The following is a 23,062-nucleotide window of genomic DNA, read 5'->3' as shown; positions in this document are numbered from 1 at the left end:
CCCTCCCCACACTTATTTATAGACATGGGAGGGCATATTAGTGAAATAAAGTAACATCTTTTTGGTGGTTTTTGATTTTTTTTCAATTTTTAGTTGGTTTTTATTTTGAAAATGCAATGCATGCTCTATTCTATATGCAAAATTTAAATGACAATGCAAGTTATGCTAAGTGAATGCAATTACTAAATGTGACAATATATTACAAAATTGAAATCTAATGCAATCCTATATGATGCAACTAAGTGAATTATCAACTAAATGTAATACAAGTAATCTACATGCATACGAAAATAAATATGGAGGAGAGAGTTTGGATTAAGGGGAAACACTCAAACACCGATTTGAGTGTGCATTCGTCATTTGGATTGATGTTTGGGGAGCATGCCAAAGGTTAGACAACGGCGCCATTTTTTTTTTTTTTTTTTTTTTCAAGGAACATACGCACGGTCGAGATGGGAAACGCACGGTTGGATAAGCACGGTCTATACCTCCCTGGAAGAGATGCGCACCTTAAGATGAGGAAGGCACTGTGAGATGCGCGCGGTCTGTACCTCCCTGTAAGAGATGCACATTCCACGCAATTTTTGCCCATTTTCTTCATTTTTTCGATCTTTTTTCTCATTTCTTTGACTCTTAAGCCTCCAATTTTCTCCCAAAGGGTCTTGATTGCTACCCATAAATTTCAAAATGCTTCAAATGCTTTCTCAAAGCATAAAAAAAAATCCCTTCAACAAAAACTCAAACACACTAAAACCGTCAAATGTGGGTTGCCTCCCATAAGCGCCCTTGTTTAACGTCGTAGGCTCGACCAAGCCAAGAAGTAACTTAAATAAACGGACAAGTCATGAAGAATAAAATGGGATTCAAGGATGGACAAGACAAGTATCAATGAAAGTTATATGCTTCAAGACGGGAGAACCGGCAATGTAGTGTTTTAGCCTTTGTCCATTCACTTTGAAGACTTGATCTCCATCGGATACTTCAACCGCTCCATGGGAAAAGACTCGGACCACGGTGAAGGGTCCCGACCACTTAGACTTGAGCTTCCCCGCAAACAACTTGAACCTTGAGTTAAAGAGGAGAACCAACTCTCCCTCCTTGAACTCTCTCCGAATTATGGCCTTGTCATGGAATCTTTTGGTCCTCTCCTTATATAATCTAGAGCTCTCATAAACCTCTAGTCTAAATTCTTCAAGCTCATTGAGGTCAAATAGCCGCTTCTCTCCGGCGCTCTTCAAGTCAAAGCCATCCATTATGTTATTGTGACAATTTTCGTACCTTTTATTTTCTTTGTTCTTATACATTAATTGCTTATTGTTTTTGTTGTTTCGTTTCTTTCCTATCCATCTCACTCACATTACTTTGCTTATTAAGTTGTTTAGATGATAGTTTATTTGTTTAAACTGACCCATTCTAAAACTTCACATTTTGAAATTTATCCACTTCAAAATGACCTCTATAATAGAACATGTATATTACTACGACTACAACACTCCAAGTCAGTAATTCCTCCTAAAACAGCCTACCTAATCAAATAACAATAAAAAAACTAAATTATGTATATAATGAAAAAAAATTAAAAAAAATATAAAACACAATCTACTAATATCTGGAAATACTATGAGATAACCAATCATGTATATTACAACAATTACAACACTGCAAATCTCCAATTTCTCATAAAATAGCCTACGTTAAGTATCCGAATATGAGCTTAATGGCGTTTTTTAAGATATCATATCTTCTACCTTATTATGTACTATGTGTTAAGTACAATTTCAGAAAACCGCAAGTTTTTTTAAGTTATTTAATTGCTCTCTCCGTCTCATAACATCTATGTTGTTTTACAAATAGAATATATTAAAATCCTAAAGATTTTCAAAAGAGTCATATAAGTGATGTTTCCATCTATTAACATCTAATTGTTGTTTTGCATTACAATATATTAAAATCCCAAAGATTGTCAAAAGAGTCATATAAGGTTAGCTTAACTATGTACTACTATGCGCAAGTTTTTTCAAAGTGGGTTTCACCATTTGGTTGTTTAAAAAAGGGTTTAAAATGAAACTGAAATTTGGTTGTTTAAAAAAGGGTTTAAAATGGAACTCAAATTAGCAGTCGAAACGTATATATAAAAAAAAATTAAAGTAATTATATATTAAAAAAAATACTTCTGTAAGGCCCTGTTCTTTTGGACTTAAAGTTGCTGAACTTAACTTAATTTTTCTGAACTTAACTTAATTTTCTTTGAACTTAACTTATTTTTTTGAACTTTTCAACTTAATTTTTCTCAACTTAATTTTCTTTGAACTTTTCTCGAACTTAATTTTCTTGAACTTAATTTTGTTTGAATTTTCTTGAACTTTCTTTGAACTTAACCTATAATAGCTTAACTTTTCTAAATTAAAATAATCTTACTTAAATTAACTTAATTTAATTTCACTTACTACTACTACTACTACTACTACTAATAATAATAATAATAATAATAATAATAATAATAATAATAATTCCCTTCAAAAAAAAAATATTTAATAATAATAATAATAATAATAAAGAAATATAACTAAAAACACAAATAAAGATTATAAAATACTTTATTTATATAAGTTAATATTTTCGTACACATTACCTAATACATAAAAATAAAAAGTAAATCACATTACTTTTTTTTTCTTTCTAATCATCTAGTTCCATATTATCATCTTCCTCGTCACTTTCTTCATCTTCATTTGAGCTCACCCCGTCAAATCCATTGCCTCGCCAAATGTTCTTGACTATGTTATTTCGCACCTTGTACATAGCTTTTTTCTGCTTCTTATCAAACATGCCTAAATCTTTTGTCCCTAGAACGTTCTCATGTTGTATAACAGGTATCCCATGAGTGTGCATCCGTATAAAATTATGAAGTGTGAAATTAGAAACAATAATGGACATTTGATACTTAGGTGACATTTGAGGCATAACTTTAAACACCTTCCACCTTTTTTTCAATTGACCAAATGTCATTTCAACTTTCATTCTCAATGGCGAATGTCGGTAATTAAAATGCTCTAACATACCTTCGGGGGATAGGTAAAAATTCCGCTTTAAATTAATATTTTTTTTTTGAAAAAATTATATAGAATAATAATTAATCTCGGATTGTTTATACAACCGATTTGAACGAAAATTGTATCTATTTTTTAAAACTCGTCAATATTATGAAACTTATTATTATGCTTAACTTTTCTGAACTTAATTTTCTTTGAACTTTTCTCGAACTTAATTTTCTTGAACTTAATTTTCTTTGAACTTTTCAACTTAATTTTCTTTGAACTTAACTTAACTTAATTTTGCTGAACTTTTCTGAACTTAACTTAATTTTGCTGAACTTAACTTATAGAGAGTGACTTTAAGTCCAAAAGAACAGGGCCTAAGATTAGAAAATTTGGTTGTTTAAAAAAGAGTTTAAAATGGAACTGAAATACTTCTGTAAAATTTGGTTGTTTAAAAAAAGTTTAAAATGGAACTGAAATTAGATATGAGAGTCCAAGTTTCGCAAACTTCTTACAATTAAAGTAATTATATAAAAAAAAATACTTCTGTAAGATTAGAAAATTTGGTTGTTTAAAAAAAGAGTTTAAAATGGAACTGAAATTAGCAGTCAAAATGTATATCCTGTCAAATGACATACCTACCAATTACATATTCTTCATCAAACTCAATTTTTTAAAGATTTGCACTGATGATTTCATATGTTAGTCATGCGTGCTCAACAAATCAATTTCATTATGTTTCACGTTTTATTTGTTTTATTAGGTGCTCTTATTATTCCGTACATGATATTTATGTGTTGAAGCTAATACAGTAATACATAAACAAATGACCGGAACAAAGCTGGACGAAGGGAATATTATTTTGTTGATTAATTATTTTAGTCTTAGACGACTAAAGATTGAGGTGTGGTCAAACGAGTAGAGCAAGCAGCTAATACTGTAATAGGACTCTAAACGTTTATCTATGGAGGAGACTTGGAATTCTAATCGTATTAGATAAGTGTTAGTTGTTGCTTATATAAATATAAACAATCCAACCCATTAGAATTGGGATTATAGAGTTTATCTAACTTTCTATGATAGATGTTAGTGGTGCGTTTGTTGGTAGTTTTTGTCCCCTTTTTCTCTATTTGTACGAAGTCGTATTTGCGGTCTATATAAAATGCTAATATTCCATGTTATAAGTGAGTTCAATCATTGCTCTTTTTCAATTTTTTTGGTACGCAAAGTTCAATCACTGCTGAAACATATGTATGCTTACATTATTACGTATAATAATGTTTGTCCGAATTGAATAGTGATTAGAGTTTTAGTTTGTTTGTTTCCAACTTTATTTCATCATATATTTGCGTACAATTCTTATACGGAGTATTCAATCTAATTCCGACATGCAAAGATGAAGAAATTGTCGATGATGTAGTTAATGCAGTAATATCAATTTAAATTGTTTGAGCTTAAATGTTCCTCGGAAATATTTTGGCGTAGTATATATGAAGTTTATAAGTTTTTTCATAAAAGTTTGATCATGGTTAATCAATATCTATCTATATTAATAAAGGAAGCTTTTTTCGAGCGATTACAAAGAGTCCAACTTTTTTAAACGATTTCAAGCAATATTATATTAATAAGATATTAATAAAGGTATACAAGTAAGAGATACACTTAATAATATTTGAGTTTCATTCTATCAAAAACTCAAGCACGATATTAGTCCTATTGCAAACATGAATGGGTAAAGAAATTGTGTTGTTGGTACTACTTCCATGTAGATGTATGCTACGTTAATACAACAATTAATGGAATATGTGTATTAATCAAATTCCTAATAATAAGAGGGTAATTGCAAATCAATAGAATTCTATTGGTATTGGAGTTTTGTATTCGTTCAAACCCAGCTTGACCTATAAATATACAACTTCTAATGAGTCAATCCCATCTTATTTCTCTCCTAGCTTTTTTTTTTGTTTTGGCTTTCTTTTCTCATATGCTAGATTTCCTATTTGTATATGATTGTTGTGTATAATATATTAACGATTAACGATTAATTAATTGCTATGCTTAAATACTTCCGGTTATTAATATTTATGCTATTTCATAGGGTTTCTTAGCATAACTAACAGTGCAACTCGGTTCGAAATTTCAGATATAATATTAAACGAGTGTATAGCGTGTTTGTTTAATGCATGGACCAAATCTTCAAATAATTTTTGCGGCATACGACATCATGGTTTTACATCTACGAAGGGCGGAGTGTATTGCAACATATCTATCAGACTATGTCTATCTATAATATTTGTACAGACGTGTAAATTATAGAAGATCAAAATTAGAGGATGAAGAAAGAGATGTCACTTTGGTAGCCGATTTCATACTCAACAATGCGTGAAACAATTCTATCTGGCAGCCATATATGTAAGTTTTATGGTTAAAGAGATGGCTATGAATAAGAGTACATTTATCATATTTCGTAGACAATTAATTGAAGAGAAAAATTCTTACCAATGATAAACCTTTAATCATATTCCATTTAGATTTTGCTTTATTACAATATCATCCTTTTCAGTTTATCACAATATTTATAGATCTTGCTATTCATTAGTAGGGTGGTACTCAAAATAATAAGTAACACACCATACGACATTCGATGCCACCGTATCGCCATTTGATAGATAATACGGAGTAGTATTTTATTTTAATTTTATTTTAAGAAGATAACACAAAGACATGCATTTGAGTTGGGTATAAAATTCTAGATAATACTCATAATGGAGCGTATTCCTTAAAGTATAAGGTTTAAACTTTTGCCTTTCCATCCTAAATATCTTTTTTTAAACCATCTACCACAATGAGTTTTATTAGTTCTCACCGGCTACGGGGCATCCTTCCAAAACGTAGTTTGTGATAACACCAAATTGATATCCATTTGTGTCAAATACACTGAAGCAAAAGAATTTTAATTTAATGTTAAGCCTACGTTTGATTACATATTGCTCAGAAAATGGTCAGGTCTCTTCTAAAGCTTCGCCATGTATTTAATTAATTATGAAAATCGGCATTTTAGGGAAACGAATAAATTGTTTCAATGATTTAATATTCAAAGGGTAACAAAATAGGATCAAGTACCTTATTTCTCAAATGCTATTTTAGGTAGTACGAGTAGTTCATTTCAGGTAATTTATTTGGTTAAATAAGCTACTTACAAAACACTTGTGAAATAAATAACTCAAATGCCTTGCAAAACAAAGGTTAAAACTAATAAAATAATTAATTTGGATATTTTAGATTTTATATAACTTTGAGTATATTTTATTATTACTTCAGCTTCATTCAGTTCAGCTAAACTCCATTCAGTTCTGTTCAACTTAACTCCGTTCAGTTCAACTCTTCTCAAATTAACTCTTATTGTAACTCCATTCAGTTTAGCTCAACTCCATTCAGTTTATTTCAGCTCAACTCTACTTCGTTAAATTCAGGTCAACTCCATTAAGCTCAACTCTTCTCAAATTAACTCCTTACTCCAGCACCGTTCAGTTCAGTTCAGTTCAGCTCAACTCTTCTCAAATTAACTATTACTTCTATTCCATTTAGTTTCGTTCAACCTTGATTCAGTTCATTTCAGCTCAACTCAGCTCAATTCATTTCAGTTCACTTCTCTAAGCCGAAAAGAATAGAGCCTAAAATAGAAGTTCCTAACATAAGAATCTCTTTTTAATTAACCACATTCTCGAGATAGCGTCAGCGAGTAAGACTTAATTTAAGTATGATCGACCTAATCCCCACCTGCCTTGCTATCGTTAGTCCAAAGCAGCTGCATCTGCATTTGCTACAATGGCAGTGAAGATTAGGTACTATAAGTTTGATGCTTTGATTTTCCACTACGTTATACATTATACACGATAGATTATTACCAATAGGCCCGTGCATCGCACGGGCATTAAATCTAGTATATATATAAAAGAGGCTTTTTTCAGGCAATTCTAGAGACTCAAACTTTTTAAAATTACCTAATTAATTTTTATTTAAGATAATATTATGTATAATTATCCAAATATTTATGCAAATTCTATCTACATACGGTTTTATTAATTTTTATTTAAAATAATCAATATTTGTGCAAATTCTATCTAATATTTGTGCAAATTCTATCTAATAGAGTTTTATAAGTTATGTACCAGTGGAAAATCATAAACTTATATGGCTATATATACCATCATAACCCTAACTCACGTCCTAAATTAGCAAAATTAACACCTCACAGGCAACTCCACCGGTTTCATCTTCCATGATCCTTAGCTCTTGTTTGGACCCACTGGAACCCACCATCTTTTTCTTCAAGCGGTTGTTCCTGGCGGTCTCATCCCATTCCTCCTTCAAAGCGATATAATTTACTGTCTGATGAACAACTTCTTCAAGGTAGTCACAATGCTTTTCAAACCATTCTACATTGACCGCACAAGCATCAGGGAACTTGAGAGTATCCCGTATATAATCAATGTGTTGCTGTCGTAAATTTTTAAAAGAGATTGTTTGAAGATATTGAATCGCTTGGCAGATTGTCACTAGGAAAATGTCAGGTTCAACAACACAGTCATGAAATATATCACCATATTTGCTGAGTAGATTTCTGAGAATCGGTGCCAAATCCGATCTGATTTTGTATGGACCCATACTATCACCGGAACTCAGATATGAAGAACCATGACCAAATTGAAGAACTCTGATATAATTAATTGGGTTTACGAAATTGGAGGCAGACAATTGGCCTCCTGATCTTCAACTGCAAAATCCAGATGGTGAACAGGAAAAGATTATCCGAGTCATGAGTGTCAATAACTGGCATATAGATCATTTATGTGCTCCACCTTGAAAAGGGAAAGACGAGACTGAAGCCGAAGAACAAATGTGTGATGATATGAGCAAGACTTATCTTCCAATGGGCTAAGAACGAAAATTGACAGCATCCAGCCACATTACAAAAGCCATATAGAAATATGAGGAGTTGTCACACGCCTCACATCCTGTTCTCGGCCTCAGACTGTTGTGCATAATAAAGGCTAATTAGTTAGTATACCTTTGCTTAGATCTATACAAAAATACACTAATTGACAGCATCCAAACACATGTATTACACACGGGAAGACTTTTAGCGGGCATAGGATTACAGGAATAGTAATCCATATATTATGCTCTTTACGTTTTATTTTAATTTTATACTCAATGTTTGATTTGTAAACTATAATCATGGAAGCGGCGGTGTGTGCAAGACTATGGAAGCAACGGTGTGTGCCAGATGATTGTATATAGTTAAACGGGTGAAGTTTGACATATAAGAATCCTTGATGGGTCAAGTACTACTCATGTGTTTAGTTAAGACAAAACATCGTCACAATTGAGATTCGCTAATTATAATTAGGGCACAACCTATATAAATTAAAGCCACGTACTGACAAACACGATCATGCATATCTAAGATGACAATAAAGATTTCATAATATGTCAATGAAGATAGTATAATACGGAGTAGTATATAACACAATCGTACAAAAGACTAATTGAAATTAGACAGACTAACTAAAATTAATTCACAACATCGACTACACTTATTTTCAAAGTCATTAATTACTTTACGATAGTAGATATATATATATATACGCAATTTGTATTATTTTTACAAATAAATCCTATAGGAAATTTTTGGAGGGTGTCGATTGATGTTGTAGAATGATATTCCGTTATTAATCTTGAATAATAATCCTATATTTGGGAGTGTACACGAACTTGGTCTGTAATGGTTTCTTAACCAAATTTGCACGTTTTCTGGAGAAGTATACAACTAAGCACAACTGTTTGGGAATTTGGAGTTGAAGGACGTGTGCTTCTATGCAGACGACTTCTCACTGGACCAGGCTCATCTCTATAGATCAATTTTTTTTATTGAAATCCTATCGGCGAACTATAAAATTAATAAGATAATTTTTTGAAAAGAAAGAAACTTTATTGAAAGGTGTTCAAATTAATAAGATAGGAAGATTTATACGGAGTACCTTATTTGAGTAATTGAAATACAATTTTTACGTATAATTCAAAATGATATTAAAAGGTCTAAACAATTAGAGGAGGGACAAATTTGAAACCCGTGCAACGCACGGGCACAAAATCTAGTATTTAATAAACAAGCAAACCAGATAAACAGGAGAGACTATCCGAGCGATACTAGAGTTCAACAATTGTACACTACTTCGAGCGATATTAGAAACTCCAACAATTAATTGTAAACCATTTCGAGCTATATTAGAGACTACGACAATTATTGTAAACTATTTCGAACTATATTAGAGATTCTAACAATTGCTCCGTATAAATTATCTCAATCATTATAATTTTAAAGTCTTAATTTTAAAATTATGAAACTAATTATTGTTACGACCAATAACTCATTGAATCTTTAGTAGTTTACCATAGACGGATATAAAGATAAGAACTTGGAAACTTGCTTATTTAGATTTGTAATACCAAGCTCATCGACCCAGTGACTCATCCACACCGTAGGGAACCTTTATCTTATGAATATTAGTTTTGTGTCTATTATTTACCTTGATTAAGGTAATTGGGTTTTAAACAAAAATGTTTTTGAATTCTATAAGTTTTTTATTTATTTAAATAGAAGAGTATTTGTGTATCATATGGGAGCTTATACAAGTATTTGAGTATCATATGGGAGTGTTTAACTAATACATCATGTTGATTCTCAAAAGCTTATGTAGCGAAACGACCCGGGCAACGCCCGGGCTTGCACAGTAGTTTCTATTATTATTCAATTCCGATAATTTTCCCGATCATCACATAAACCAAGGTAGTATGGCCGGCCCAAAGCTCTATGAGCACGGTCCATGTTATACATATGATCCAATCCAATTCCCGCCTTGCTTTATTATTTTATTATTTAATTTAATTCCGTCTTATTTGCAATTACTATAGTAAATGCAATTAATTTAATTATTCGAATTACGTAACTTTGTAGATACCCGTATCCATCGATATTGGAATTTATAGAGAACCCGACAAACACCCGATGATGATAGGACACATGTATTCTTTAGTTGTCACTGTCATTATTTGGAGCTCGTTTACGAGGTAGAATGGGCGTCGTCGATGAAGTATTCTATTAATTTAAATGATATTTAAATTAATGTTTTTTTAAGTGAATTCATTTTATTAATTTAAATGATATTTAAATTAATGTTTTTTTAAGTGAGTTCATTTTATTAATTTAAATGATATTTAAATTATGGTTTTTTAGGTAAATTTAATTTATTTTATTTTATTTTGAATTTATTTTCCCAAGTTTATTATATTGAAAATAAAATAAATAATTGATTTGATAAATCATTTTATGAGTATATTTGATTTGAAAAGTCATTTTTTTTAATGGGTTAATTGATTTGAAAAATCGATTTGAAAATCGAAAAGAACTCGTTTTGAACACTTGTTTTTTAGCTCGATTTTAGCTCGGTTTTTGAGCCCGTTTCCTTTACGAATTGGCACGAATCTCGAGTACATTAACCAACCTAGACCAATACCCATCCACCCTTGTTCGAACCCCCCATACCATGGCCCAAATTCTCGTCCCAAACAACCCCAACCAGCCCACGCATAAACCGAGCCCCCCCCTGTTTTGGCGCAAACCAATTCCCGAGCCCAAACCCGCTCCAAACACTACCAAGACCCGTACCCATTAACCCTAACCCATACCCTAGTATCCTACCCATATTATCCTAGCTTAATCACCAAGAAAACCCCCCTCAAACCCTCACAAAAACGGCTGGACAGCAGCCATACGGGATGAAGCCCGATTGCCTCTCCCTCTCTTTTAACCTATTTTAACTCCTTATAAATACCACCCCTTCACCATAAATTCATTCCTCTAAGTTCTCCATACATCCTACCATCACCCACAAGCTTTAAACCTCAGAAACAAACCCTAATTGCCTCCCAAAAACCCTAAACAAAACCGACACACAAACTGAACTGTTTGTGTGTCCTCTTCGAAAACCCTTTCGTTCCTCCATCAAACCTTCATCAAAACTCGAGTTTCTTGTTCCTAATTAATCACATAACATCCATCTATACATTAGACAAAGATTTACGAGCCAAATTGCCCTTGAGAGTACACGAAATCCCTCGAAAAACAGAGTGAAATAACACTCTGTTTTCGCGGTTTATTCTTGTCTGTCCAGTTCTGTTTGTGCTCGTTTTTCGTGCCCAATAACCCAAAACGAGCAGGGGTTGCTTTAAGATCCCTGTTCTCCTCTCTTTCTAGTTTTCAAAACATCTTTCAAATCGAATTTTCGTCGTGAAACGAGGGAGATATCATCGTTTGAAAATCGCTGTCCAGAAAGTTTCAAAAACGCGTGTTTGCTTTGCTCTTCGTCGACGACGGCCTCTCGAGATAAAATCTACCATCGATTACGACCCAAGACGGTGTCAACGATACATGTAGGTTAAGGGTGCATCAAATCCTCCTCTTCTCCCTTTTATTTCGTTTGTTTTATGCTCGTTTTTTTATTGTCTTTCTTTTGTTTGTTTTTTCATTTGTTTATCGATTGTTTCAAATTAACTATGAAACTAGTTAGTCCGAGTATGAGTTAAAGTACCACCATGAACACCCGCGTTGACTTGAGATGGGAAAAGAAACCGCTACATCAGTCGGTCGTACACCCCCGTCTCATTTACATATCCTCGTGTTCAAGGTAGGGCATAAATAAAACGATTGTCTAACTTTCTTCGCTTTTGACCCCTTTGTTATTTCGGCCAATTCGACATACCCTAGGGCCCGTTGTATTTTAGTTTAACCTCTGTTTGTTAACATATGACTTATTTAGACGACATTCGATCATTTAAATAACCTAATTAGACATGTTAGGGTGTTTCGACATAGCTTTTAAAATCAATCGACTAACAATTCTATAACTTAATTGAACGCATCTCTCTTTTCACTAATTTTCTCGCTAGCATGGAAGTGCGTGCTTAACACCTTTCCATTTGCACTCGTTGACAAATTAGAATTGTTTTTAACCTAGTTCGTAATTATTTAATTTAATTTATAATTAATTAACCTTTAATTTGTTTTACTTGTTTCTAATATTGTAAATTTTGTTTTTATTATTTTTTAAGGTTCAAAATATGTAAATTTAATTTAGTGATTTTTTCCGTAATTTATTTTGCTGATTTCGAAATTAAAATGCAATTAACTTTGTTTTCTACAAAAACCGTGCACTGCACGGGTCTGTTCTGACTTCTGATCCGTGCACTTCACGGGTCTGCCAGTTTTGATTTCTTTTCTTCTTTTGTTTCTTTAATTGTTTACTAATCCTATTTTAATAAATATGGATTGGTGAATAATTTTAATGAGTTGGGTTCAATTTAATCAATAAGTTGTACTTAATATATTTCAAACCTTTGTATTTGTTTAATTTAATTTAATTAGTTTAATTCTAGTCTAATTTGTTTACTAATTAATAAATCGGCTAACATCATTAATCAATCTAACTTAGTTTTAGCCTTTGTGTTTACATTTATTTTATTTGTTAAGTCATAATAGTTTAAGTTGTTTTTTGTTAGTTTGTATTGTAATTTTGTATCATGTATATAGGTTTTATTTTAATTGAGTCAAAATAATTTCGATAGTTGTTGTAATTAGATCGAGTTGTAATTTATTTCTCGTTGTGTCGGCATGAAATGCCTGGGTTGTAATAGGATAGATCCCAATGGCTCCCCCATTCCTCCTAAGCCGTGTTTGCGCATCTTTTATTTCAAATCAACCAACATGCTAAAACAACTTTGACAAAGTTAGTATTCATGCATTAAACGACATAGAAATTATTGTCACATGTTAGGGTTAAAACAACGTTTGCATATCATACATCGTAGTAGCTATGACCTTGTTTGAAATCCGACACTTGACTTAGTAGAGGCCGTTATTGACGGGCGGGGTTGGGTGTCCTTGTGGGCTTCCCAACACGTACCCTCACCCCTTTACTCAAGATCTATGGTTTGTGGATCCGTCTAAATACCATTGGATTACGAGAGTCATTCAAATCGAGTGATATAGGGTACAAGTCTTTATTTTTAATCACTCGTAGTCGATTGGCTTTATGCTTTTCGATGAAAGGTGTAAAGTTGACTTGAACGGTTCCAAGTTCCCATAAAACTTGGTGGCGACTCTAATATGTCTTAATTCGATTCGAAAGAACCTCGAGTCGATTATGCCTAGTGTGGATCCCGCGGACGCAGTTCCCGAGGGCCTTGTCCACAGTTTGGCGACTCCGCTGGGGAAAAGAGGACTAGTTACACTGTGTTTCTAGGGTCTTTTCCTCCGAGGTGAAACTTGAAAAGAAAGTGTTGGAAAGTAAAACATTACTCATAGTGCTACGATTCATGCATAAACCCTTAAGGACTTGCCCGGGCCGTCCCAGCGTTTCTTCGTGATGCGTGGGGGGCGACGTCCCACTATGCCAGGAAGCTGCACATTGCTCGCTTCCACTTCGCCTCGCGTGGTTCTTGATGGTGGGGACGATCTTCTAGGTACTTTACCTTAAGACACCTTGCTCTATAAGACCGCAAAAGGATGGAGGGCATAGACCTTCTTGTAGAAGACTTGCCGAGACTTAGAGATGTCTAGGAGCATACATCCTTATAACATGAGAATGACAATGTGCAATTTGTTTTCCCAAGTCTTTTTTTCGAAAATTCCCATGTCCTTTTCAAAACCGAACTTTTGAACAACTTACTAGCATGGTTTTAAAAACGCGAATGCTTTGCCCAAATAGGACTAGAATTTTCGGCCAAAATGAGCTTTTATAGCCGATGCTTTGCCCATTTCAAATCTCATTTTCAAATCAATCCTTCGTTTTTTCCAAATCCGATCCAAAATGTTTCTCGAACCTCAACCAAGCATGAAATGCGTCGAGTCGTGTCCGGGTCCTGGCCGTGTTAGGCTAGACGTTTTTTCATTCCAAGAGTCTAGAACACGACCTTGTTGGGTCACCCAAACTCACCTCTTGGGCTTTGAGTCATGTTGGTCGACCTTTTGGTCTAGGATAGCCCACAAAAAACGTCCAAGCTAGGCCCTTTAGGACGTTTCACATGAACCCATGGGTTATGTTAGCCCAATCACGGGTTTAGTCACACCAAGTCCAATTTAGAATCAAGTTATGACAGTTTGAGTCATGTCGTTTTGTCGAGTCTAAAATGAACCGATGTCTAAATCAAACCGTGAGTCGAACCCTTGCTTAATCAATCTCAAGTCGAGTCTTTGTTTGAGTCAAGTTGGGGTCGAGTCCTTAAGTGTGCAGGGGCTCTTACTTTAAATATTGACTCAGTACGGGGTTTTCTTGTAGAAAGGCCGCCAAAACCCGACGTCAAGCAATGGAAGATGTCATTAACAAGCTTATCGAGGCCGTGAACCTCATGATGACCCGAATGGATGCGATCGAATCTAAGTTGGTTGAAGATTCCTCTTCATCTACCCCACCTCGACTCGATTTGGAGAAACGGTTCAAGTTCATCGAGGACCGTTTGAAGCTCTCCCTGGGGAAGAACATTCACTATGAGAATGCTAGGGCCTATGCCCTTGTTCGGATAAGCCGCCCACGAACATGGTACTCACTGGCATCCCAAAGTTCAAGGGCACCAAGATCCATCCACCATGTTAAGGCCTATAAAGGGTACTTAGCTTGAAGGGAGTATCTCACGATATGCTCTCTCAAATTTTTGCCCAATCTCTGGGAGAACACCCGAAGGCGTGGTTCTACAATCTTGACCTTAAGAACTTCCCCACTTTCGAAGATATTACGGTGGAGTTCTGTAAGCACTATGCTGACAATGTTGAGATTCAAACCAACATAAGAACTTTGGAGGTTATGACACGAGAAGGAGAAGGAGGGCTTTACTTGAATTCCTCGCAAGATGGCGCGAAAAAGCGTGAAGTTAGCTAAGAAGCCTGATGAAGTTGAAATGGTAGATAAGTTCGTGAAGAATTTACGACCTGTTTACCGTAATGCTCTGAAATACCAAAATTTTGGTTCTTTCAAAGAATTGATAAGGATCGGGATAAAGGTAGAGGACGATGTCCGAATTCTTTGGCCGAGAAGCCAAAGGGATACCAAGGGGCTTCGTCATCTAAAGCAAAAGCACCCGCAGCGGCCCACTTTGTTGAATCTGTCAATCTCTTAGATGGACAGTCAAAAAGGCCTCCGCGCCAAGCTCCGAGGGTATTCACCGATATCGGGTGCACTTATGCCTATGCTCTCCAAAGGCTCATGGCCCAAGGAAAGTTGAAGCCCATTGGTCCAACTCCGGATCCACCTGCTGAACAACAAGGCAAATGGTACAAACCGAATGCCTCTTGTGCTTTCATCAAGGGAAGGGACACGATACCGAAAGGTGCTTTAGACTAAAGCACGAAATTCAAGATATGATTGAGAACGGAACGCTCCCAATCCCGGCTATAAAGCCCAACAACGTCACCAATCCGTTTGGCGACCACACTAACTTTGTCTCTACCGAAGATAGTGTCGATTACTCTCACTTGATCCGCCCATGTCGTCTAAAAGGGGTTTTCGTCGGAAGAATATTCGTGGATTGCTCCAAATTCCTACCAAGCTCGAGAAACGAGATTACATTCGGGGATTTTGTTGTCAATTGTACTCCTTACATACTCCGAAGCGGCAATGAAATCAATGGCGTTTGGGCTGATGATGAGGATGATGTTTACCTCGTCAAAGGTGCGACAATTCCTCACACCCAAGAAGAAATCTTAAAGGTGAGGCAAGATGCCCTAGAGTCAAACCATTTGACTAGATCCGGGCGCCCATATCGTGTGGAGAAAGCTAAGGATATCCCGAGTAAGGCACCTCAAAAGGAGCCGACAGTGGTCGAAGTTCTTGGTGAAGGGTCGACCTCCGAGGCTTCCCTCATCAAGCAACTCCAAAAGACTAAGGCCGACGTGTCTATCTGGCAACTTATCCTAAGCTCTTTCGAACATCGTCAAGCTTTGTTACAAGCTCTGATGAACATGACCGTGTCGTCAAATACTACTCCTGCGGACATGGTCACTCACACGCCCGAAATCGGCCTCGGTTACCAACGCCGTGACATTCTCCGACGAAGATCTACCACCGTTCGGGCCTCGACATAACCTGGCCCTCTATATTGCTACCGTGTGCCTCAACAAGCACATCCCTATGACCTTGGTTGACGACGGATCGGCTGTCAACGTACTCCCTCTGAAAACGGCGCATATTCTGGGCTTGGAGAAGAATGACTTCATCCCCACTACGCAGACAGTTCGGGCATTCGATGGCATTGTGCGTCGAGTGAGTGGACTTGTCGACCTGGTAGTACAAACTGGGCAAGTGGAAAAGAAAATAAGTTGCCAAGTAATTGACATTTGCTCATCCTTCAACTTATTGTTGGGAAGGCCCTGGATCCATGCCGCGAAGGCCGTAACATCAACGCTGCATCGAAAAATCAAGGTCCCACTCAATGGCAAAACCGTCACCATTGACGCCACGCCACCATCAGCAGGAGGAGACATTACTTCCGAAGTAAGGGTCGAAGTTACCAATGACGCATGTGGTTTCGAGATTATCAACATGATCGAGCTGAACTCCGAAAATATGGATCTATATACGGGAAGCCATGTCTGCGAGGTAATTCTCAAAACTGGGAAGTACTTCGGTTTCTCTTTATATCCTAGAAAGGAGGAGGCTTTCAAGTTGAAACCACCCGTGGCCAAAGGAGTAACCTTCGGGCTTGGATATGAGCCCACTGAGAAAGATCTACGGGAAAAGAGGGGAAGAACGATCGAAGATCGAGATATTAAAATGGGACCGTATCACCTAACTCTCAATGGTCACTTCGTGAAAGCTGGGGAAGAACTCCCTTGCATGGACTTCCCCGAACCTATCTTTGACCCAAAGAAGAACCTTATGGTCCCAGGAATCGAAGTATTCCAAGATTGCTACTACATCCCCAAGACATTTTGACCGTGATGCCGAGAAACCAAACCGGACCCAATGAATGACGAGAAAGCCATGGGTCTCCTTTTCGGCGAAGAGAAGAAATCACCAATACCAAACGAAGATTTGGTAAGCATGATCCTGAGAAGCGAGCGGTTCGACCCATCTACCCTCATCACCGATGTGGATCCTCTTAGGACCAACACGGGATGGCGGAAAACAATCAAGTGGACCGACAACAAAGGACTTCTTTTCAAGTTGACAACGGGAGAAGGAGAGATGTTCAAGCCGATGATGTTACCGATTCCCGAGTCCGAGTCGGAGTCCGAGTCCGAGTCCGAGTCCGAGTTAGGTCCTAAGATTGAGTCTAAGGAGTCGGTGTTGAAAATACCCTCCCCTAGCTTTCCTTCCTATGCACCTTTTCCTAATGGTGGTATTCCGGGGCCTGTCCCGAATACCCCTATCTCGCCACCGAGCTCGATCGCCTGGCTCAAATGTTAGCGCATTTCGCGCAATTTCAAATCAATAATAATATGAACCAGTTTGCTTACGACTTGTCTTACTTACATTGCAATTCAAACTTTGAAAATGATTGTTTTAATAATGACATTGAGACTGAGGTCGAGGATGAACAGTTGGTCGAAGAAGAAGAAGAAGAAGAAATGGAACCACCTCTACATTGATAAAAGGGTTGGAAGAGTACGAATGCAAAACTTCGATCATCGAAGATACCGAAACTATCAATGTAGGTACAACCTTAGAACCACAGGAGCTTAAAATAGGAACTACTTTAAGTCCCACCGAAAGACAGGGGTTCATTGATTTGTTGCATGAGTTCAAAGATGTTTTCGCATGGTCCTACAAAGACATGCCAGGCATTGATAGGGAAATTGCGGAGCACAGGATCCCAATCAAGCCAGGATATAAGCCGGTCAAGCAGAAACTACGCAAAATGCATACAGATTGGTCTCTGAAGGTCAAAGAAGAAATCGACAAGCAACTCAAAGCTGGTTTCATCAAGGTGTCGAATACTCGACCGGGTGGCTAACGTCGTTCCAAAGGCCCAAGAAAGATGGTAAAGTTCGGGTTTGTGTTGACTTCCAGGATTTAAACAAGGCAAGTCCGAAGGACGATTTCCCATTACCTCACATCGACATCCTGGTTGACAACACGGCAAAACACGCGTTACTATCCTTCATGGATGGATACGCCTGGTTATAATCGATCAAGATGGCGAAAGAAGATATGCATAAGATCTGCGTTCGAACGCAATGGGGAACCTATTGCTACACAGTAATGCCTTTTGGGTTGATAAACGCAGGGGCTACATACCAGAGGACCGCGACAACATTGTTACATGATTTGATGCACAAGGAGGTCGAGGTTTATGTCGACGACATGATTGTCAAGTCAAAGGAGCGTGATGACCACCTTGGTACACTACGCAAATTCTTCGAACGATTGCGCAAGTATAACATGAGGTTGAATCCACAAAAATGCGCATTCGGAGTCACATCCGGCAAACTGTTGGGTCACATCGTTAGCCACCGTGGCATCGAGGTGGACCCATCGAAAATAAAGGCCATAATGGAAATGCCTCACCCGAAAACCGAGAAGGAAATTCGAGGTTTCCTGGGAAGAATCCAATATATAAGTCGGTTCGTGGCAAGGCTAACTATGATATGCGAGCCAATTTTCAAGAAATTGAAGGTCGGGGAACACGTCGTATGGGATGATCACTGTCAAGCTGCATTCGATAAAATCAAAGAAATACTATCTTCCCCTCCCGTTCTTAGCCCACCAACGGCTGGGTTACCACTTTTGTTGTATCTTACAGTCACGGATACTGCAATGGGGGCAATGCTGGCGCAGACAGTCGATAAAGAGGAAAGAGCGATTTACTACATTAGTAAAAAGTTCTTGGAGTATGAAATCAAGTATACTCAGCTCGAAAAGACATGTTTGGCTTTAGTATGGGCGACAAAGAAGTTACGGCACTACATGCTCAGTCATAGTGTCTGCATCCACTCGAAGATGGACCCAATCAAATACTTGTTTGAAAAACCAGTTCTGAACGGCAGGGTGTCAAGATGGACTTTAATGCTTTCCGAGTTTGACCTGAAATATGTACCGCTAAAAGTGATAAAGGGAAGGGCGGTTGCAGACTTCCTGGCGGATAACCCGATAGAAGAAACTGAGGTTTTGGATACGTGGTCGTTTCCCGACGAAGATATAGTTCACATAGACAATGATACGTGGGACCTCTATTTCGATGGAGCATCGAACTATAGGGGATACGGGATAGGAGTTCTACTCATTTCACCGGAAGGTGAACATGTTCCCATCTCGATCAAATTGGACTTTAACGTCACTAATAACGCGGCCGAATATGAAGCATGCCTACTCGGTTTGCACAGTGCTCTCGAGTTAGGCATCAAAAAGCTTGTAGTACATGGGGACTCGTCACTAGTGATCAATCAAGTGGCCGGGACGTGGAAAACCCGAAGTGATAGCTTGGCTCCGTACCAAGCGAAAATCGAGGAACTAGAAAAGTTGTTCGCCGATGTCAAGTACGTGCACCTCCCCAGAGACGAAAACCAGTTTGCCGATGCACTATCAAAGCTAGCTGCTCTGATCAACATACCTGATCATATGGATACTATGCCGATATGTGTCGAACGAAGATCATCACCTGCTTACGTTAATGTAATCGGAGACACAGAAGAAACCGGAGCCGAACCTTGGTATCATGCTATTCTGAAATTTAAAGAATCAGGAGAGTATCCACCCGACATGGATAACCGCGGAAAGCGCGCTATTCGAATGCTAGCCGCTCAGTTCGTTAGAACCAATGACGGACAATTGTACAAAAAGACCGCGCAAAATATCCTTCTGCGATGCATAGACTCACCAACTGCGAAAAGAGTCATGGAAGAAGTCCATGACGGAGAGTGTGGCCCACACATGAATGCCCATATGCTGGTTCGTAAAATCATGAGATTAGGGTATTATTGGACCACGATGGAGACAGATTGTCGCCAATATGTCAAACATTGCCATAATTGCCAAATCTTCGCAAACGTACAGCATGTGCCGCCATCACTGTTATATACTTTGACATCACCATGGCCTTTCTCAACATGCACTACTACAAATGAGCACTTGGGTCACGGCTAAATTCGTGGCGCAAGTGCTAAATTTCCGTGGCTAAGTCATTTCGCCACGGGAATACCTTTCGTGACGCAAGTGGCCGTGGTAAAGAGATAGCCACGGGAAAAGCAAGAACGTGGCTATTTTTAAATTTTTGGCCACAGATTCTATCGTGGCTAATAAATCTCGTGGCCAAAAAAAATTTCCGTGGCGAAAAAATAATTCCCGTGGCAAACAATATATATGAAAATTAAATAAACAAAACGTAAAATAATTTTTTTTTTTCACAATGAATATTTTATCATATATGGAACCACGACAATCTAGATACTTGTTTCGCTAGTTAAGTCGATTCATTTGAACGTTATTTGGTTTCACCAGTCATGCATCCGTGCGCATCAGAGAGGCTTCCCAGGAGGTCACCCATCCCAACACTACTCTCACCTGAGCACGCTTAACAGTAGAGTTCTTTTGATGTGCTACCGAAATTGAAAGTTAACTTTGTTGATGTAATTATCACTTTGAATCCTTTTAAGTTTATTTTTTTCTTTCAAAACTTACCTTTAGCACTTTTTAATTATAAAAATGTAACATGATTTACAAATTCTTGTGAGAAAAACATTATTTTGGCCAAAACAATCAAATTTCGATGTTAACCTCCCGACTAATGATTTTGACGTAATTTTTTTGCTGAAGTCAGCAAAACCATTTTCTCCAAAAAGTAAATTTAATCTTGTTTTCCTAACATTTTTTTATTTCTTTAGTTTATCGACATTTTTATTTTATTTCTCTTGTACTCGATTTTTTGTTTATTTTTCTATGCAAATTCTATAGTATGACCGTCGTACCTGCGATATGAAAAATGTGACCATATTTTTGTAAAATAACGACCACTTTTTATAATTAAAGTTTTTTTTCCTCAAAATGGTCACTATTAACCAAAAGTAGTCACTTTTTACCCGAAAACATGAAAAAGGTCACGTGCAAATGAAATAGCTTATTTTTCTAAACTGATTTCTCTTTGTTATGATTTATTGTTTCTTTTTTCAAAATTTTCACATTATTGGCACATGTGACTTTAAATTATCATTATTTCTATATTTTCCCTGTGATGCGCTCATTTTCAATGAAAAACATTTCCATATTGAATTTTTATATTGATAATTTTTCCAATATGTTCTTTTCTTAATTGATTTGTGTGAGATCATTTTTTTACTTTTTTTCTTAACGCATTTATTTTATTTAATCAATTTTGTAATCTAATTGTTGTTTTTTTTTTACTCCTAAAAAATTTTCCCGATTTTTTCCTCAACAAGTTGAATTTTATATCAAATTCAAATTTTTATATAAATATCTTACAAATAAAGTTGTAAATATAATTTTGAATGAAACGGTTTGACAATATATTAATTTTAGATTTCTCTTAGATAGATGGTAAATAACTTATTTATTTAATTGATATGGTATGTCTTTAAATGTAATACGATCATTTAAGATTTTTATTCAAAATTATAAAGATTTAATTAAAAAAAGTAAAAGAAATTACTAGAAATTCATGACTTTAATAAACAAAATTATACTCCCTCCGATCCACACCAAATGTAACATTTAAAATGAATGATCCACACCAAAGGTAACATACCTTATTTGGCCTACAACATTACCAAGTTGTCCTTATATCCATTTCATATTTACACAAAATGTCATTACATATCCACATACCATCCAACAATTAAACCCACAATTATGTGGCCCACCTATTTTTTTTCCCTCTTTACCGTCACTTTTTCCACCTTTTTCTTAAATACTCAATTTTCCTCTATGTTACCTTTGGAACGGATCAAATAGAGTATATTAATACAAAATTCTTAAATTATCAATGTTTTGAAAAACATATAAAGCATAATTGTGATTTGTAAAAAATGAAAAAATTTAGACGATAAACTTTTCTTTGCTTACACATAAGTTTATAAAATTTTAAAATTGCTTAATAAAGTAAATAAAATAATAAAAAATATTAATTAAGTTAAAAAAAGTGTTTCCAAAATTTTATAGTTAAATGTGTTTTCATATTATTTATATTTGATTAAATTTCATTCAAATTTTGTATATTTTTAAAGCAAGTAATTTTTTTGGTTTGCCTTAACATGAAAATATCTTAATTTAAGTCGGAAAAGATACTCGCCACGGGTGTTGTTAGTTCGTGGCTAAAAAAATTTTTGCCACGGAACATTTTGTGGCTAAATAAAATTTCGCCACGGGTGTGACATAGCTCATGGCTAAAATGATTATTTGCCACGGGTGTAGCCTAATTCGTGGCGCAAATGACTTTTTGCCACGGGAAAAGTTAACCCGTGGTATAAATTTTTTTTCCAAAATAATGAATAAGTTTTTCCCGTGGCTAAGCAGAATTTAGCCACGAGTTATAAATTCCCGTGGCATAATTCGTGGCGCAAGTGACAATTTGTTGTAGTGATGGGGAATCGACATTATTGGAAAGGTCAACCCATCTGGAACAGGTGGGCATTGTTTCATGCTAGTCGCCATCGATTACTTCACGAAGTGGGTAGAAGTGAAATCATACAAAGTGCTACAGTGACGGTAGCAAAGTTCATTCGAAATGAAATCATTTGCAGATATGGTGTGCCGCATGAGCTCATTAGCGACCATGGCACTCACTTCCAGGCTGAAACTGCCGTAATACTTGAAAAGTATAAAATCAAACACCACAAGTCGTCACCTTATCGACCTCAAACAAATGGGGCGGTGGAAGCCGCTAACAAGACAATCACTGTGATTCTTAGAAAAATGACCGACAATTATCGCGAATGGCCAGAGAAGATACCGTTCGCA

At 36.3% G+C, this 23,062-nt stretch overlaps 1 protein-coding gene across 1 annotated transcript; it reads right to left on the bottom strand.

Annotated features, from left to right (window-relative positions):
- Positions 1–863: 863 nt before the first annotated feature.
- LOC141630601 (uncharacterized) lies at positions 864–1,253 on the bottom strand. Its single transcript, XM_074443388.1, has one exon. The coding sequence runs from the start codon at positions 1,251–1,253 to the stop codon at positions 864–866; it is 390 nt and encodes a 129-aa protein (XP_074299489.1).
- Positions 1,254–23,062: the final 21,809 nt, after the last annotated feature.

Source organism: Silene latifolia, chromosome Y (genome assembly GCF_048544455.1).
Source record: "Silene latifolia isolate original U9 population chromosome Y, ASM4854445v1, whole genome shotgun sequence".
In the NCBI taxonomy this organism is placed as follows: Eukaryota; Viridiplantae; Streptophyta; class Magnoliopsida; order Caryophyllales; family Caryophyllaceae; genus Silene; species Silene latifolia.
The sequence above is the reverse complement of the archived record's forward strand: the minus strand, read 5'-3'. Positions and strand labels throughout refer to the sequence as shown.

What these genes read in the sequence shown, in the direction of transcription:
- LOC141630601 (XM_074443388.1), bottom strand. Translation starts at nt 1,253, where the DNA reads ATGGATGGCTTTGACTTGAAGAGCGCCGGAGAGAAGCGGCTATTTGAC.